Genomic DNA, 19683 nt, shown 5'->3' with positions numbered 1-19683 from the left:
CCCCCCCGGCTTTGAATTTGGATAAACGTTTCGATTGAGTGGAGACTGTGTGTCTGGAAACGTATCTGTTCACACCACAAACCGCTGGGAAGTTTCTGGAAAATTCATGCCGTTGACCTGCCACAAACTTCACGAACTACAGTTTTTTAGTCCACGAGCCAGCTTATTCCCATCCCTACTGCAGTCATCCCAGAGAGAAATTAACAAAGTCCGCTGCTGACCAGCAGAGAGTGCCCGTGAGCTTGCTGGAAATGCTAAACGCAAGTGGAATTACAGGCCTTGAGGGCTTCTTGCCACTGACATGGAAAAACGCCTGCCCTCTGCGCCCTGGATGAGGGAGTTATTTAAGTAAGCCAGACAAAATGAATCCCATCGTACATATTTATGCTGCATCTAATCCACCGTGGTGTCAGCGGAACCAGAGAGTCATATTAATGAAATATGTTTTTGCTTAGGCTGGATGGGTCCATTGGGATTGCGTTTTATCTCAGAGGCCGGCATTCTCTGGAGCCTTGATGTCTTCAGTGACTCTGCTGATGCAGAGGAATGTATGCGCAGGAGTGTGGCAACAGAGGCCGAGAGAGAGAGCTTGTGGCGCCTGGAGTCACTGATTCAAATCTCACATGTGCTACGTGATGTACCAGGTGACCTTAGGCAAGCCTCTGTGTTCACCCTGTACAAGAATAAAAATACTGGCTTACCTTTCAGGGCTGTTGTGCAGGCTGTTTCAGGGCTGTGTCGGTTAAAATCCAGTGAACAAGTGCTTTTGTTGGCCCCACATTTCTGGCAGGCACTCTCATGCACTTTCTGCCTAGTGGTTCCAGCCGTCTAGAATTGCTTATCAGGGGAAGTTCTCTTGCAGATTTTTTTCCCCCATTGGGTGAAAAGCCCTCTTGTTCTTTTTTTTTCTTTTTGTACTCCTTAGCCAGTGTGTGTTTACCCATTTTGATTTTAGTTCCACTGATTCTTACCGTTATCGGTTGTTTGAATATCTGGAGGCTGCCTGGAAATTTGAGAGAGGTGGTATATAAATGCTCAAAGAAGGGCTTTTTCTTTTTGGGAAAAGAGGGGCCGGAACTCTCAAGAGGGAGACGATGTTTTCAGCCTGTATACTGAAAACTCATGAACTTTTAAACATTTTAAAAAGAATTTTGTCAAAGAGGTTCCACCCGAGAAAAAGCCCTGGCTCAAAGTAATGAACACAATGCCTGGAAAGAAGACGTGAAGCATTTAGAACACTCGGGTGATTCCCGCACAGGTCATCTGCCCTGGATTCGGTGCTGTTGGGAAGCAGGGTGTGTTTTTTTTTCCCTGCTTCCCCGCAGCATCTGTCATCTCCCAGGTTTCCCCCAGCTTTTCCTTCAGTCTTTCTCTGACTTGCTTTGCTCCAGAGTTTTGGGAAAGATTGAAGTAAAGCCTGGATAGATGCTTTATGGGTGGGAAAATTCAGATCTTCCCATCCGCATGGCAGCCATTTCCTTCCCCTGTTTTTTAAAAAAAATCAGCACTAGAATATTGTTACATCAGGATACCATTGCAACAATAAACGTAACAGGTTCTGTGGATTCCCAGCATTCGTTTTAAGAAAAAGTAAGTCTTAAGCCCTTTCCCTTGCAGACATATAAGGGGAAAGGTAGCTTGAAGCTCAACATCAAAAAAACTAAGATCATGGCATCCGGCCCCATCACTCCTTGGCAAATAGAAGGGGAAGTCGTGGAAGTAGTGACAGGCTTCACGTTCCTGGGATCCCAGATCACCGCAGACAGTGACAGCAGCCATGAAATTAAAAGACGCCTGCTCCTTGGGAGGAAAGCGATGGCGAACCTAAACAGCATGATAAAAAGTAGAGACATCACCCTGCCAACAAAAGTCCGCATGGTCAAAGCAATGGTATTCCCAGTAGTCATGTATGACTGTGAGAGTTGGACTATAAGGAAGGCCGAGCGCCGAAGAATAGATTCTTTTGAACTATGGTGCTGGAGAAGACTCTTGAGAGTCCCTTGGACTGCAAGAAGAACAAATCAGTCAATGTTAAAAGAAATCAACCCTGACTGTTCCCTGGAAGGCCAGATAATGAAACTGAAGCTCAAATACTTTGGCCACCAAATGAGAAGGGGGCACTCACTGGAGAAGACCCTGATGCTGGGAAAGATTGAAGGTCAAAGAAGACGGGGACGGCAAAGGATGAGATGGTTAGACAGTGTTATAGATGCAACGAACATGAAATTGAGCAAACTTCAGAGGACAGCGGAAGACCGGAAGGCCTGGCGTGATCTGGTCCATGGGGTCACAAAGAGTCGGACTCGACTGTGCAACTGAACAACAACAACAAAAAGATCTGGGAATTCAGAGAACCTTGTTACATCTGTTGCGACGATGGTAAATCAATGTAATTATACTCTAGTGCCATTTTTTTTTAACTTGCAAAAGCCCTCATGGCCCAAAGGAAGGGGGGATGGCCTCTGCTGGGGCAATGGAAATGCAGGAAAACCTGCTGTATAGAAGCCCAGTTGGTGCTGCCCTTTTATCTGCAGCCACAACTGCAACAGAGAAACTATATAAGCCCATTCCCAAGTAGAAATCACCTCAAACTGAAGCTCAGAGAGCAAAATATTATAGCAGAAATAGTTTTTATGTGAAATAAACTGTTCTGAATACTGCTCTGGGGTAACTGAATCCCGGAATCCCTTTTGGTCTTATCACCCTCTTCTGTGATCAAAGTCCGGGGAAGGGGGGGATGTTCAGAGTTACAAACTGTAAGCATTTAGGGTTGTCAGTTTATGAATCTGTAAGAGGAAGTTCTTCATCCAAAGAGTAATTAGCACATGGAATGTACTGCCACAGGAGGTGGTAGCAGCTACAAGCATGGACAGCTTCAAGAGGGGATTGGATAAGCATATGGAGCAGAGGTCCATCAGTGGCCATTAGCCACAAGGAATAAATGGAACACTCTGTCTGTGGCAGTGAGCCTCTGTATTCTTGGTGCTTGGGGGGCAACAGTGGGAGGGTTTCTGGAGTTTTGGCACTCTCCTGAAGGCACCTGGGTTTTGGCCACTGTGTGACAGAGTGTTGGACTGGATGGGCCACTGGCCTGTATGACGGAACAGGCCTGTTTTGACTTGCAGACCCTGCCCACCCCTCCTTGGCGTTGCCAACTCCTGAAGGGGGTTCTTTCTTTCTTCCACGAGGGCAACTCACTGCTACCACCTGTCCTTTTTTGGGGGGGGGGTTCTTCATAGGAGGGACAGGACCCCAGCCCCCCCCCTTTCCAGCCCGAGGCCCTGCCTCTCTGTCCTCTGTTACCCAGAGCCTGGTTACCATGGGGTCCAATTACGACTTTGGGGCTCCCCTGGAGAAACAGCCGCATGCACACTGACTGCTTTCTTCTCAACCCAGGGGCCCCTCTTGCACTAGCATGTCCAAGACAGTGGGGGGATCTAGGTGGTACAGAGCCTGAGAACCAACCTCCAAAGTCAAAAAAGATTTATTTAAAAGAAAATATTTATAAGCATCCTTAAGTACAGCACTAGATCAGCAAACATATGTCAATAGAAAAGTGGTCATCGACACAGTCCTCTTTCCCTTTTCTAGACATACTCTAACTGATGCTGAAATAGGGCAGGCACTAATGATCTTTAAAAGCTACAAGGTTCCCATCTAGTCCCATTCGAAGGGAAGTCTTTTCCCTTTGAAGAATCAACACCAAGAGACACTTCCTCCTCGGAGCAAGGGCTTTTTATCAGACCTGTGTCTCCATCCCTTAACTTCACTCCCTCCACCCTCTTGAACCGGTCCACCCAGATCGCAGGTGCATCCTGGGAACCCTACAGGAAGTCCTTCTGGGAAATCTCCAGGAATCACCTGGAGACTTCCTGGCACCAAATTCCTTAGTTAGTTTATCTACCTGGCCAATTAGCATATGTATAGATGTAATCTAGCAGGCAATTGAACTTGCTTCCTGTCACTTCCAGAGAGGAGGGGGGGAAACCACACTTTTAAAACTCAAAGGGGGGGGGTCTTCACAGCCTGATCCAACATGGCCTCTTTTATGTTCTTAGAGCGCTCATTGACTGACCACCTGCCTTGTAATAGCTTTTGAGGACAATCTTAGGCAAGGCTGCTCAGAATCCTACTTAAGTCTATGCAGTGGACCTTCTTCTTAGGAAAGTTCTCGTTCACGGCCCCTTGAATATACTAAAACCTCCACTTCATGGCTTTCCGAAGATATCACAACAGTGTGTGGAGATGAACCAAACGTTTAATAAATTGCGAGACTCTCTGTGCTGTTCCTGATTACCACAAAACATCAGAAGACCTATAACAGCCCCCCAAATGAACACTTTCCTGTGTTTAGCCTTGCCCACTAATTAGTGGCTTGAATTAGTTATGGCCGGGGACCAATTTTAAAGGTTCCAGGCCTCCGCAAAGCCCAGCTTTCATCCCCGAAGGAAAAGGACAAGTTTCTTGGCCTTGCTGGTTCACGTCTTTAAAACTACCATGAATGTAACGGCACGTGTTTGGTGGGTGAAGTCTGAGGCATGCTTGCGGCGTGTAGTCTGGAGTCCTAAACCTGTTCCTGGGAGTAGGCCCCAATGAGTAAAGAGGGACTTACTTCTGAGTAGACAAGCAGTTCTGCTTAGGCTTGCTCCCTCAGAAACAGCAGCCGGTGCAAGAACCCAGGACTAATCTTGGAGCATGGGGAGTTAGATGCTGCTCCTGCTCTCAGAAGAAGTGCACTGGGTGCAACCTTTGAGGGGCATTGTGGGTAAAGCAGGAAAAGTCACACGAGCTCTCCCCCTCTGGTTGGGTGGGCTTGGAAATTGCAGGTGCTCCTTTGCAGCAAGGACAGGGGCCGGCTGGCTCTGCGGACAGGGTTGTGCTGCTTCCCGCCGAGGGACTCCTTTGGGTGTGCTGGCCAGGCAGGTCCTCTGCTCTCCCTGCAAAGCCCTCCTCCAAAGCAACCCAGGAATGAATGGCAGGCACTTACCCATCTGGGAGGAAGGCAAGGGGGCCCTCAAGGGGCACCGGTGGGGTGTGGGATTATCTCTGCCCCCACTGAGCCCTGCATCCACTCCGGCTTTGCAGAGCCTGCCCACTTCTTCAGCACCGTCCCCATCGGAGGTCTTGTTTTTTGGCCATACCAGAGTGTGACGGGATCTAGGCAACTGGCCTCAGTGCACACGAATCTTCAACTTGAGCACAAAGTGTAACGTAGTTTTCTCTTCTCTTTTGCAGTCCCCGATGACCTCCTCTCCGCGTGAGTACCCGCTTTGTGGCTCTTTGTCACTGAACGCACTTAGAGCCGTTGCTCTGAGCCTTTCGCTTGTGCTTATCTCTGTCAACCTTGTAACAAATCGAATTTGTGATCACAGAAGGGCATTGTGTCCAGTGTTCCCTCTAAGCTGAGTTAGTGTGAGCTAGCTCACAGTTTTTTAGCCTCCAGCTCACACCTTTTTGTCTTCCCTCACAAAGGATGGCTCCAGAGCATACTAATTTATGCAGCAGCCAAATCACCTGCTCACACCTTTCACTCCAGTAGCTCACAAAAGTAGAATTTTTGCTCAGAGGGCTTCATAGCTTAGAGGGAACATTGATTGTGTCCCAATTACACTCAAGGGCCCACCTTACTCTTCTGCCCCTAAAGATTTACCAGTGGAATGTGTAAGTGCAGAAATGCCTGCCCAGAGGAGCCCCACCTTGGGTCTCCATGAGTCGCAGTTCTGAGTGTGCTTCCTGATTGGCCATGAGGCGTTGCCTCGAGCTGGTTGAGTTTGGTGTGGGTTTGATTCCCCACTCCTCCACGGCCAGCTGGGTGACCTTGAGTCAGTCACAGTTTTCCCAGAGCTGTTCTCTCAAGAGCAGTTCTCTCAGAGCTCTCTCAGCCCCACCTGCCTCACAGGGTCTCTGTTGTGGGGAGGGGAAGGGAAGGAGATTGTAAGCCGCTCTGAAACTCCTTCAGGTAGTGAAAAGCAGGGTATAAATCTAATCTCTCCTCCTCCTCCTCCTCCTCCACTAGTTTCTCAGCTAGAACATGAGTTCCATTTTCCAGGCTGCGTGACCACTACTTGTTCAGTCATCTGCCAGTTCCTTTGGTCCTCTGCACCGTGAAATTTTGTTCTTTTTGACAGCAGTGGCTGCAGAAGAGGTCCATGAATCAGCAGAGCCTGGGGGGCTGGCACGCGGGGGTGGGGGGGAGAAGACACTAGCATCTAATGACACTGCTCCCCTCTACTCCCATAAGTGAACTGACGTAAAGGCTCGCACTGAGCACTGGGGCCGTTCTGCATAGCTCTGCTGGTATGCAGCATCCTTGATGCAGTGCTACGAATCTCTGATGCTGTGTCAGTGCAAGACCCTTTACACAATTCCACACCTGCTTTTTTCAGTGGTTTAGCTGGGCTGTGTCAGCAGCTTTCTCTTTAAAAAAAATAATAATTACAAGCTTATTAGTGCTAGCAGTAAAAAAAGAGCAAGAGTCCAGTAGCACCTTAAAGACTAACAAAATTTGCAGCAAGTTTTGTTAGTCTTGAAGGTGCTCCTGGACTCTTGCTCTTTTCTACTGCTACAGAAAGACCAACGTGGCTGACTGGCTGCCCATCTTGGTCTCAGCTTATTACTAGTCCTCATGGATTTTATTGAAGCATCTCCTAGAAATAGATGGATGGGTTTTTCTTAAAGAGAGCCAGTTTGGTGTAGTGGTGAAGTGCGCGGACTCTAATCTGGGAGAACCGGGTTTGATTCCCCACTCCTCCACTTGCACCTGGCTGGATGACCTTGGGAAAGCCGTAGCTCTGATAAGAGCTGGTCTTGAAAAAGAGCAGTTTCTGTCAGAGCTCTCTCAGCCCCACCGACCTCACAAGGGTGTCTGTTGTGGGGAGGGGAAGGGAAAGGAGTTTGTAAGCCGCTCTGAGACACCTTCGGGTAGTGAAGGGCGGGGTATAAATCCAATCTCTTCTCTTCTTCTTAAAGTCTCAGAAAGGAGAACAGGAGAGGTCAAGTGTAGGCTGGTTTAGATCACATCCAAAGACTAAGTTTGGTGGGGCAGGATTTATGCAGGGCTTTGGTTTCTCAATGAGAAAACAGAAATCCAAGTATGGGCCCCTTGCGTGCTTTTCCACTCCTGTTCGTCATTGCCTTTGGACAACAAGGGGGCCCTTAACACAGAGAATGGTCTCGAGCACGTCCTTGGCTTGCAGCTTCTTCCGATTCCTTTCCCACATCTCCCCTCTGGATCTTCCTCCTGGCAGCTGTTCCCTTTTGATTTGGCATCTGACTTCCTGTCGTGGTGCGGAGACAAAAAGCCCTTTAAAAAGTGAAATGAAAGAGCAGGAAGAATCCTGTCCTAAACCGGCCAGGCTTGCAAGGCCTTCAGACCTCCTCGAGCGCTTTTTCCAGGTGGCTGTCCTTTGGGAGCGGCGCAAATCTTTCCTTGTCCTTTCTGCCTCCCCATTCCCAGCCGTTAGGGATAAGCGCATCTGCCAGGCTGTCCGTTGCGATGATGCAGAGATTAGGGTCAGTTGCACTGAGTAAGAATGAAAATCCCTGGAGTTCTGTGTCCTGGGTTCTTGGGTGGAATTAGAGCTGTTCTTCCCAGAATAGAAACGCATCCTTCTGGTGCTGTTTTTAAATCAGTCCTTTTCCCTGTTTTGGGGGGTTTAGCGTTTGTCACTGCAGACGAACATGGCTTATTGTGCACTGCTCACCCGGCGAGTCTCCTGCTCACAAAATCCTTTATTGAACCAGTCGGATGTACTAGCCAAAAATAGCTGCTAAGTTTCCGATTCTTTCAGGTGATCCTCTGCTAATTGTATGGCTCCTCCTGGCACAGGACAGAGGCAGCAACACAAGAGGCTGCTCTGTGGCAGAAAGACTGTTCCCCTGTGAAATCAGCAAGCACTTCTTCTGTTTTCCAGACAAGGTCGTAGCTCAGAAAACCTGTTTCTAGTCTGACAACCTGGGCACACCTCGCAGGGTGGAAAGAAAAGAGAAAAAGCAAACAGCTTTCCCAAGAACAGAGTTCAAGCCCAGTGGCACCTTTAAGACCCACAAAGTTTTATTCAAGGGATAAGCTTTCGTGTGCATGCAACACTTCTTCAGTCCATACAGACAGGTAGAGGGTGAGCAGCAAAATAGCCTGCAGCATATTAAAGTGGTTTGACAGATGCAAGGACCAACTTCAATATGCTGTGTGCTAATTTGCTGCTTACCCTCTACCTATATGTATGGCCTGGTAGCTTCCATTCCGATGTATCTGAAGACATGTGCATGCACATGAAGTCTTAAAGTCTGAATAAAGCTTTGTTGGTCTTAAAGATGCCATCGGACTCGAACTTTGTTCTGCTGCTTCAGACCAACACGGCTACCCGCCTGAATCTTAACTTTCCCAAGGTTTTTCTGCTTGGCTCTCTGGAAGTGGTCTTAATTTGACTCAGGCACATAGGCGTAGACCAGGGGTGGCCAAACTTGCTTAACGTAACAGCCACACAGAATAAAGCCAGATGTTTGAGAGCCGCAAGACACGGACGAATATCACACACACATTTTTAATTGGAAAATATGCAAATTTGATTTTTATTAACATTAAATTGAACTGGGTGAAAGAGCCACATGTGGCTCCCAAGCTGCAGTTTGGCCACCCCGGCGTAGACTTTCCAATTTACGGGGTGTGTGTGTGTGCTGGGGCAGAGTTGTTGTTTTGCTACGTCCTTGAAGGAGCCAGGTGCCCAGTGACATCACAGGGAGGGGCCTCCATTGCCATTATCTATGGAGGCAGTCAGGCACAGCCCCAGCTCTGATTCTCTCACATCCAAACAGCTGCGATTTGGTTGTGGCCAAATTAGGGCAGCCCCTTCCCTTTCTAAGGGGCCAAATTAGGGCAGCCCCTTCCCTTTCTAAGGGGCCGCGGTGGCTCAGAGGTTAAGATGCTGAGCTGAAGACCGGAAGGTCTGTAGTTCGGTAGTTCGAGACCCGAGTGTGCCGCATGACGGAGCGAGCTCCCATCTCTGGCCCCAGCTCCTGCCAGCCTAGCAGTTCGAAAGCAAGAAATTGCAAGTAGATAAATAAATACCGCTTCGGTGGGAAGGTAACAGCGTTCGATGCGCCTCAGTGTTTGGTCATGCCGGCCACATGACCATGGCAACGTCTTCGGACAGCGCTGGCTCTTCGGCTTGGAAACAGAGATGAGCGCCACCCTCTAGAGTCAGATTCGACTAGCTTTCAAGCAAGGGAAACCTTTTACTTCCCTTTTACTTCCCTTTCTATTTGGATCAATCGTATCTGTGGTTGCCAGCCTTCAAGTGGGGCCTGGGATTTTCCCAGAATTATGACTGATCTGCAGACTACCGAGGGCAGTTCCCCTGGAGACAAAGACAGCCACGGAGGGTGGGCTCTGCGGCATCACAACCCTGCCGAGTTCTCTCCCCAAACTCATCCTCCAAATCTCAGGAATTTCCCTACCGGCCGTTGGCAAACGTCACTGTATCCCACGCTCAACACGGATAATAATCTACCCTGTAATCTAATACCCATAAAAATCGCACATTTAAATTGAGACACTGATCAGTGGAAAAGGCAAACTCAGTGTTGGGGTTATTAGGAAAGGGATTGAAAATAAAACGGCCGGTATTATAATGCCTCTGTATAGATCTATGGTGCGACCTCATTTGGAATGCTGGGTGCAGTTCTGGTCACCGTATCTCAAAGAGGGTATCACAGAGCTAGGAAAAGTTCAAAAGAGGGCACCCCCAAGATGATGAGGGCGTTGGGGCGCCTTCTGTTTGAGGAAAGGCTGAGGAGTCTGGGACTTCTCGGTTTAGAAAAGAGATGACGAGGGGGGAGCGTGATAGAGGTTTATAAAATTATGCACGGGGGGTGGAGGGAGTTGGCAAAGAGAACTTTCCCCCCTCTCCCTTGAGGGCATCCAATGAAGCTGATAGTCCGTAGATGAAGACTGACAAAAAGGAAATACTTCTTTACACAGCAAGTGATTAAAATGTGGAATTTGCTGCCAGAGGATGAAGTGATGAGTACAGGCATAGACATAGATTCATGGAGGACAGAGCTATCGGGGGCTACTAGCCATGGTGACGAAAGGGAACCTCCACATTCAGAGGTAGTAAACCTTTAAATGCCAGTGCCAGGAGGCAACATCAGAGGAAGGCCTCGGCCTCCTTGCCCTGTTGTTGGACCTGGTTGGCCACTGTGTGGGACAGGATGCTGGACTGGGTGGACCATTGGTCTGATCCAGCAGCGCTCTTCTTATGTTCTTTCATGTTAAAGTCCAGTATCAAACAGCATTTTGCAAACCAAACACAGTGGCTTCTTTCTTTCTAGGCTTAAATTCGTTTTTGGGGCTTCTGCCGTCCCTGCTTTGGACTTGGTCGATCACCAATCGGTCACACGGATCGTGTCTCCTAGTGGAAGGACTGTGTATCAGGTACAATCCTGTACTATTCGCAAGGCTGCCCAAAGCCCCCCCCCAGCCCCCCAGGCAGAGTTTCTTTCCACCTCCCCTGTTCCCATGTTCATGTCTTGCCGCTTTACATTATTGGTTTTTTTTTAAACTGCTGTGCTCTGAGCTACCTTGAAAGTTTTTCTTAAAGGAGGGGTGTACCTTTAAGCCAGTTTGGTGTAGTGGTTAAGTGCGCGGACTCTAATCTGGGAGAACCGGGTTTGATTCCCCGCTCCTCCACTTGCACCTAGCTGGATGACCTTGGGCAAGCCGTAGTTCTGTCAGAGCTGTTCTTGAAAAAGAGCCGTTTCTGTCAGAGCTCTCTCGGCCCTGCCTACCTCACAGGGTGTCTGTCATGGGGAGGGGAAGGAGTTTCTAAGCCGCTCTGAGACACCTTTGAGTAGTGAAGGGTGGAATACAAATCCAATCTCCTCTTCTTCTTTTAAGATGTAAATAAAATATGACCTTTCAGTTCCATTTTCAAGTAGTCATTTCCTGCTACGATAGGGCTCTCGAGGATACTCTGAACAGCACTTGCCCATTTGAGATTCTCTGGGTTGGTGTCGATCGCCGAGTGTTTCTGATGTTGTAGTGTTTTCCTTCGTATGTTAGGCATCTCTAAATAATCAGAAGTGGAACTGGCTCAGTCTGTCCCATCTCAAGCGGGGCGAGACAGGCCGTGTCCCGTGCAAACTTTTCATGACCCCCTCCCCTGATCTCAGGCCGGAAGGGATGGCTGGGCCCCCTTGCCACGGAGCGTCACTCATCCCAGCTGGATTAAAATGTCTCCCCGTCGACTGAGACATGATCTCAGAGGGATGTTGTGACGCGAGAACAGCGATAAGTAGGGAGGGGGGCAATCTGTAAAACCTGCCAATCCCTAGATGAAGAGTCTGCCCAGAAAGCGGGCCGTGTTCAGACTGAAGCAGCGGATGTCTCCGGCAAGCTGAAACAACGCCAAAAGCCTGCCTCGGGGTGGTTGTGAAAGAAGTCGGGAGGGAGGGGCTTCCGCATGCCTCCTAAGGACTAAGGACAGGTCTGTTCTCAAGCACGGCTTGAGTTTTGGGTGGGCCAGTCCACCCACAGATCTATTGTCTTGGTGTCACTGCTGGCCCTGTGTGACTGCTGGTCCTGGTGGATCCTGGTGTCAGGATCGGAAAAGAATATGGCAGCCAGGATTGGCCCACTAAAAGAAGAGGAAGAGGAAGAGATTGGATTTATACCCCGCCCTTCACTACCCAGAGGAGTCTCAGAGCGGCTGACAAACTCCTCTCCCTTCCCTTCCCCACAACAGACACCCTGTGAGGTGGGTGGGGCTGAGAGAGCTCTTGACAGAAAAGGCTCTTTTTCAAGGACAGCTGTGCCAGAATTATGGCTTGCCCAAGGTCATCCAGCCAGGTGCAAGTGGAGGAGTGGGGAATCAAACCCGGTTCTCCCAGATTAGAGTCCGCGCACTTAACCACTGCACCAAACTGGCTCTCTAAAAGTCACAAGGCCTATGGGCAGCTCTTTCGGGTAGCAGAGAATGGGGTGGGAGCCACGCGGGTGGAGGAGGATACTTGCAAAGGCTGGTTGGGAGAACTTTGAAGCCCTGGTCTTTCCGCCAAGGAACAGGGGACTCCATCGCTCCCCACAGCAAGAACTTGATGCCTGGCATCATGGATGATCTCAGGACCGCCTTGTTGAATCAGATCAGAGGCCTGTCAGATGCAATTCAGCCTCTGATTTTCGACAGTGGCCCGCCAGATGGCTCTCTGCATACCCTCCCTTCTTACTTGTCCTCGAGGAGCTGGTCTTTGTCCGTGGGGCTTCTGTCTATTCGTCTGGATGAATTACCCTCAATAGGCTCCTCTTCCCCAAATTCAGTGGCTAATTTTTCTAAGCCAGAGGCAGCAACATCCTGTGGCAGTGAGTTCCATAAACTAATTGTGTGTTTCCTTCGGGGAGTCCTGGTCCTGGGCACGAGGAGGTATAGACCCTGTCTTTTGCTGTCTCTTTCCTACAACCTGGGGCCAAACTATGCAGTTGATTGGCAGTTGTAGGTCATCTGATCCTAGCATCTGTGGCGGGGGGGGCATATCCGTGATGGACAATTGGGCAGCTGCAAGGGAAAGCAGAGCTGGACCACAGAACGATAACAGACTGTTACGGTACAGACCAAACGTCCAAATGGAACCGGTGGCGAAAGAGACTCTCACCCCATTCAGAATGGATCGCCTGGCATATTGGCAAGCAGACGTCTGTGCGGATCCCTCTCCTCCCTGGCCACCGGATGGCAGAGGGGTCGTCGGCCTCTGCGTTTCTTCCCTTCTGGCCGTTGATCCTTCTGTGGGTATCGGGGAGAGCTGGGCAGCCACGGAGCAGGGCCAGCCAAGGGTTCCAGCGGAGAACGCTCCTGGAGGTTCCAAGCAAGAGGCTTTGGCGGACTAGCCAACCCCTCTCCTGCCGCGCTCCCTCCAGCATTCCCTTCCCTGCCTCCGCTTTGTTTGTTTACTTCTGTTCTGTTCACATCCTGTGTGTTTTTTTGTCATTTTTTTAAAAAAATGGCTTTCATTTTAATCACTTATTGTCTTATGGCAGACTGCCCCAGAGAGCAGGAGTATTAAACCTGCCAGGCTGAAATACTGTCTGTGGCTTCTGGCTTCAGGCAGACAGTTGTGTGTGTGTGTGTGTGTGTGTGTGTTTTGCCCCCTCCCCCACAGTTTCCTCCACCCCCACCCCTTGGCGGGGTAGGTGGCTGGCACCCTGCTCTTCTGCCCTCTTGCAGAGCGTCCCCCCGCACCGTATCAGGATTGTGAAGGTCCCCACAGACTTGAAAAGGGTTGAGAACAGTGTTCCCCCTAAGCTGAGTTAGTGTGAGCTAGCTCAGTTTTTTAGCCTCCGGCTCACACATTTCTGTCTCAGCTCAGGAAGGATGGCTCCAGAGCAAACTAATTCATGCAGTAGCCAAATTGCTGGCTCACAGCTTTAATGCTGGTAGCTCACAAAGTAGAATTCTTGCTCACAAGACTCCACAGCTTAGAGGGAGCATTGCTTGAGAACCCCTGGTCTCATTGCTATTTAGCTGTTGCCTTTGGAAGTTTCCTGTTTTTCCCATGAATACATAGCTGGGCTTCATTGCATGAGAAAGCTGGAGTATCTTACTTGGCTGAGATTCAAGATCCGTGCCTCTTAACCCCCACAGGCCCAAGAATTTCCTCTGGCTGCGCCTACTCGCAATTTACGGGGAGTTTCAGAAACAGTTCGTGATATGGCACTGAAGGGAGAGCGAGATCTGCTGTTGAAAGAAAAGCGCTCAGATGCGCTGACAATAGCTTTTGTACAGCTTCTCCTGTTTATGGCACACCCTATGCGTGACTTGATGTCGTGGAGACCAGGCGCTGGGCAGGACCCGCTGAATAAGCCTCAAGGGAAGAGGCCAGCCACCTTCCAGTCCTCTGCAAATCAACCCATGCCCAGCAGGTGCTGCAGCCAGGGAAGGGGGACCCCCTAAAGGCTGGCATCCAAAGGTCAACGGATGAGGCAAATGTCCCTTACGGACAGGGCAAGGGGCACTTACAAAAAAGATGAAATTCTATGATCAGCAATCAACCCACCTATTTGTGTTAATGCTTTTGTCATTTAGCCTGGTTTTGCTAGTTGGGGGGGGGAGGACACGGAAGGTACATTTCCACCCACCCACCCCTTGGAAATCCTTTTCTGTCCCTTCTCTGCTTTCAGAAATTTCCTGAGGCAGGACTAGCAACAGAAAGAGGATTAGGCGTTGCAGAAGCCAAGCCTGTGTGCCTCACCACATTGGGGGGGGGGAGGCCCACGTCCCATCCCCGCTCGGCCAGGCTTTCATCTTTTGCTCTCATTTCTGTTTTTCACAGGTGCTCGGCAGCTCCGGCAAGCTCTACACTTGCTATGCCTCCTGCCACTTCTGCTCCTGTCCAGCCTTCGCCTTCTCCGTCCTGCGCAAGAGCGACAGTCTGCTGGTGAGTGATTCAGGTGGGAAGTGGGGGGAGCTTTCAGCAAAGGGGTGTGTGTTCTCTCTCTCTCCCTCTCGTGGTGCTGTCGTCTTGACTTTTGCAACAGAGGAACCCAGAGTGTTGCAACGACTCAGTGAGGAGGCAGAGAGAGGAGTCTGTCGTACACGTGGATATGCGTCACAGGGTTGGAAGCAGTTCCTTGCTGGATCAGGCCCAAGTGAGCTCAGGATCCTGCTTTCATCAGTGGTTGGCCCACAGCCTCTGGAAGTTTAGACACAAAAAGCAGGAAAGCGATGGGACTTTCCCTGCCAGTAAAGCTCATGATGCATGAGAACATTGTTTTTACGATAAGAACATGCCCTTAGCCAGGATTTTGTGGCTTGTGGGGCAATTTTTTTTTCTTGTGGGGCTGAAATTCTCAGTACAGAAAGAAAAGCCAGAATTCTGATGATTATGACTCAGCTACTGTGGAATCAAGCCTTTTAAAATCAAAGCATAGAGGCTTCTGCAAATCTTAGCCTCAGAGTGTGTCAATAGCAGGCTGAAAAATTTTCTGGTAAACGGTAGGTGTGGCACTGGAAATACTTATCTAGGTTTGGCCAGTAAACTCACTCCAATTTGTATAAAAACACATCAAACTTTATTTACAAAAGCAAAGGACAAACCACACATAGATAGGGGAAATAGTGTGTACAGTTCGGCAAGGAATGCAAACCAAAACAAAAAACCTAGCTGGCTATTTCACTACATTTCCTATCAGGCGTGGAGCTCTCGCATCTCAACTAGCATTCCTGATGAGCAGAGTCTCTGGAAGCATAGCAGCAGAGTGGAAGTTGAAGAGAGCATTCAAGGCAGTCTCTTCTCTCTCTGAGTCTTCTCAAGCTGTCTATTCTACATAGGTGTTCTTAACCATTTAGCCAATAGCAAGCTGCTACCAGGATAGATCTCTAAATTGCAAGCTGTCAACCACTTTAGATGACAGTTCTCAGCTGCTGCAATGTAATAATTTCTGCCAGACTAAGCAACAGTTCTGATAACAAGCAGGTAGGGATGATGACTTCTATAGTCAAGAAAGCTAACACTTAGGCAGAAAAACTCTCTTAAAGGAGACCAGTTTCTTGACACAGAGTTAGAAGGGATCCTAGAGGTCACCTACTCCAGCCCCCTTGCTCAGTGCAGGAATTAGTCAACTACAGCACCCCACTCTGCTTAAAAGAGTGCACGCCTTTTAAAAAAATGTTTTAAAATTATTCAAAAAAGCATTTACAGGAGAAATTCTTGTGGGGTTGTGTCTTTAAGAAAGGAGGCAGAGCCCCCAAAAGCCCCACCATAGCTACAGGCCTGTGTGAGGAGCTGCCTCTGTCCAGGGAGGCTCCATTTAGCCCCGATAACATATAAAGCTGCCTTGTACTGAATCAGACCATTGGTCCATCAAGGTCAGTCTTGTCTACTCAGACCAGGAGCAGCTCTCCAGGGTCTCAGGCTGAGGTCTTTCACATCACCTACTGCCTGTTTCAACTGGAGATGCCGGGGATTGAACCTAGGATCTTCTGCTCTACCACTGAGCCACAGCCCCTAACACAGAGTTTCCATAACATAGAGTCTCTTCGTGCCAGCCAGAAAGTCATGAAGTCAGGAGAATTCCTCTGAATGCTTATCTCCATCATCTGACAGTCTGAGTGATGCTCCTTCCACACTTGGAAGTTCTGTTGAACGAGCACAAGAATCGACAGCTGCTGAGGGGCTATCTTCTCCCAGATGTTCCTGCCTGGGAATTAAGATCACAGGGAGAGGCCCTCCTGACTGCCCTGTCAATCAAAGCTCGTTTGGTGGATACACAAGAGAGGGCCTTTTCGGTGGCAGCCCCACGATTATGGAACAACGTCCCCAGGGAGGTGCACCTGGCCCCCTCGCTTTTTATCCTTAGGAGGCAACTGAAGGCTGCTTTATTTAGAACTGCATTTGATTCAAGCAGCCCTAAATCATAATCTAAGATTTCAGTTTTATTTGGTTAATTAATATTGTAAGCCGCCTCGAGCTCCTGAAGGAAGAAAGGCAGCTAATAAATTAAGTAGGTAATAAATACATTATAGGAGCATGTTCTTGCACTTAACTGCTTTCAGGGTTTGCATTGGCATGAAAAAAAGTAGGGCTTTTTTCAATCAAAGTGCTCTTCACGGCCTTTATTTGCAGTGGCAAGAGGAGGTCTGTGGATATGGCTCTGTAAGACTCAAGCATTTCTTGCCTTTCTCAGGGTGATGTTTGCTCACAGCCATAAGTCTGTTCGTAGCATGCCATGGAAGATGCAACTGAAGTTAAATGATAATGTTCAGGGCTCCTCACATTCCCGAGTGATGAGAAGTTCCAGGGCCACCACCACATGGGCTGATTCTCTTTAGAGAAGAAAGTGCTGGTGTCTTGCACTGTCCTTGTGAGCAGGTGGAGGTGCAGAGGCAGCAGATCCACTACTGCACATCAAATCCCCAGAGAGATCCTGTGTGCATGTGCACACACACACAGAGTGCTTCAACCAACTCACAGGTCTCTCCATCTGCTCCAAAGCAGGGGTGTGCACTTGGTATATACCAAGCTGAATAAATACCTGAAAAATACCTTATCAGTACTTCTCAGGTATTTATTCTGCAGAATACAAATCAGAGATTTATATTCAGCTACCAAAGTAGCCACCCCTGAATAAAAGCCAATATTATTTGGCTTTTATTCGGGCTCAGCGACTCGCGGAGTCCTGTGGCCCCTGCTGTACAACTCCCCGGTGAAGGGAAGGTATTTAAAGTTGCACCACGGAGGCGGCAGGAGCCCCAGAGGGAAGGGGAGATATTTAAAATTAAAATACCTCCCCTTTGTGGGGAGTTGCCCTGCAGAGGGTGCACAAGCCCCAGGGGAAATACCTTTCCTTCACTCGTGAGTCGTGTTGGGGCATGGCTCAGCAAGTGAAATTCTCTATTATACTCTGGGGACAGTCCCCATAGGGTATAATGGATCTGAATATATTTGGGTTCCTGAATATTGATGCGAATACCAGTGTAATACTGATATTAGTATTTGGGCACATTTGGATGTGCGAATATTTTTCAGGTCCAACAGACCCGGATCCAAAAGAACCCGAATATTTTTTTTTTTGCACACCCCCACTCCAAATGCTAACAGGCATCTCGGCCTCCTCCCCTCAGCCGAGTGGGGTCATCTTCTTCCCAAGCTTTGATGGGAGCCCACTTCCTCTCCTTTGGCCCCCACCGAGGAAGCACCCAGAGTCATTCAAGGCTGTTTACATGCCTTCAGCTACGGCACAGCACCCCCCCCCCAATCTTTACAGCCCCGTTAGAGGAGGAGATGGCAGTCGAACAACACCAAGTTCGGCTGGACAAACCTAGCTTGCCAGATTCTGCACATTGTCGCAATCCTCATGGCTAACTCAAGTAGGCAACCCAGGGGACAGCTGGCAGTACTTTTGGAGGGACAGAAAGTAGACCAGTGTGGCTGCCTCCCTGTGAGGCAAGCCAGCGAAGCCCCACAGCTAACGTGGCTCCTTCCCTCTCTCTTGCAGTGCAAGCACCTTCTCGCCGTCTACCTGAGCCAGGCCCTGGGCACGTGCCAGGAGCTCACCGTTTCCAACAAGCAGCTGACCAGCCTCTTACTGATGGAGGACAGCCTGAGTTAGAGAGAGACAGGAGTGAGGCTTCGCAGCCGGGCATCTGGCTACAGGAGGGGGGAACCCAAACTGGGGGTGGGGTGGGGAGATTGGGTTCCATGGGACTGCTTTTTCTTCTGCTTCCTTGTCCTCCGCCCTAGTGGCCCCTGCAAGGCACCGGAGCATCTATCTTCAATGCACCATTTTTAAAGCAACGACACCGGATTAAACCGTGCACGTATCCCTTGCGCTCTGGGTTCCGATGGTATTCCCAGAGAGCTCCCACACCTCCAGCTTCCGCGTGTTTCCAAATACGGAGCGAGGGGACGTGGAAAGCACAGGAGTTGGAGGTGGGTGCAGACTCCGGCACGCTTCTAGCCCCCGTGGGACTGTGAAGCCAGGAGGACTTGATCGGTGCGTGTCCTCTTTTTGTAAGTGTGGAGGCAAGATCAGTCAGAGCGGACGTCTGAGTGAGATTCCCGCTGTCCTCACCTTCTGGCAAAATGAGAGTGAATTATGCAAACGAAGGGCTCCAGAGCAGAATTCACCCATGTTCAGATCTGCCTGGGCAAATATTTCTGCTGTTCTGAGCCTGGCTTCCGGGGTGGTGCCCCCTGACATCTTTCCTGGTGGCCACCAAGTGTTTGTAGGAAGCAGGTGAAGCCAGGTAGGGCTTTTGGCCAGCAAGACCTCTGGCTGCCTGCTGGCGATTCGACTGGCTGTGCAAATGTCGCCTTGGCAGCAGCCGCCCCCACAGCACAAGGATCTATGCCGTGCGACTGAAGGAAAGCGGCTGCAGCCATTTTGTGGCTGGCTCTGCCCCTTGTGGCGGCCATTTTGTTGCCGTGCCCACCCTGCTGTGTCAGAATTCCAAATGTGCCCACAGGCTGAAAAAGGATGGGGCCCCCTGATCTAATCAGTCCTTGAGCTCAGAAACCGATGCTTTCATGAAGAAAAAACAACAAAGCCCCCCAAAAGTGAATGACCAGACGATTGCTTTTATTAAAAAAAAAAAAAATTACATCCAACAGGGCTGTCCTTTGAGCGAGCAATAACCTCCCCCAATTCCCTCCCTCTCTCACACACGCACTTTCTTCCACTGTTTTTAAGAAGGAACATTGATTTACACCGTAACTGGCCTACATTAGACTGTTTCCCATTTGAGAATACCAGTAGCATCAAACAACTGATGACAAAATTTACAAATAGAGAAAAAAACAAAGGCAAATAGAAGGGAACGGGACTTTATTTGGGGGGGGGGGCAATGGTCACATAGGAACAAAACCACATTGTTCCTCAATCTTCCCCTGTAAATTAGTAAAGGTAAAGGTTTCCCTTGCTCGAAAGCCAGTCGAATCCATCTCTAGGGTTGCAGTGCTCATCTCCGTTTCTAAGCCGAAAAACCAGCGCTATCCGAAGACGTTTCCATGGTCATGTGGCCAGCATGACTAGACGCCGAGGCGCATGGAATGCTGTTACCTTCTCACTGAAGCGGTACCTATTTATCTACTTGCAATTTCTTGCTTTTGAATTGCTAGGTTGGCAGGAGCTGGGACAAGAGACGGGAACTCACTCTGTCACGCAGCACTCGGGTCTCAAACTGATGAACTACT

General features: G+C 49.4%; 1 protein-coding gene across 1 annotated transcript in view; it reads left to right on the top strand.

Moving 5' to 3' along the window:
• The window catches only part of ZSWIM7 (zinc finger, SWIM-type containing 7), a 28836-nt gene extending 9521 nt beyond the window's left edge, over positions 1-19315 (top strand). The window contains exons 2-5 of the mRNA XM_015422072.1: positions 5236-5257; positions 10333-10435; positions 14323-14427; positions 17987-19315. Coding sequence (XP_015277558.1) covers positions 5236-5257; positions 10333-10435; positions 14323-14427; positions 17987-18100 — 344 coding nt within the window. The 3' untranslated portion in view covers positions 18101-19315. The remainder of the gene's footprint in view (positions 1-5235; positions 5258-10332; positions 10436-14322; positions 14428-17986) is intronic.
• The last annotated feature ends 368 nt before the right edge of the window (positions 19316-19683 follow it).

This window comes from Gekko japonicus, unplaced genomic scaffold, assembly GCF_001447785.1.
Source record: "Gekko japonicus isolate JY-2015 unplaced genomic scaffold, Gekko_japonicus_V1.1 scaffold182, whole genome shotgun sequence".
In the NCBI taxonomy this organism is placed as follows: domain Eukaryota; kingdom Metazoa; phylum Chordata; class Lepidosauria; order Squamata; family Gekkonidae; genus Gekko; species Gekko japonicus.
Note: the sequence above shows the minus strand (reverse complement) of the source record. Positions and strands in the feature narration are given on the sequence as shown.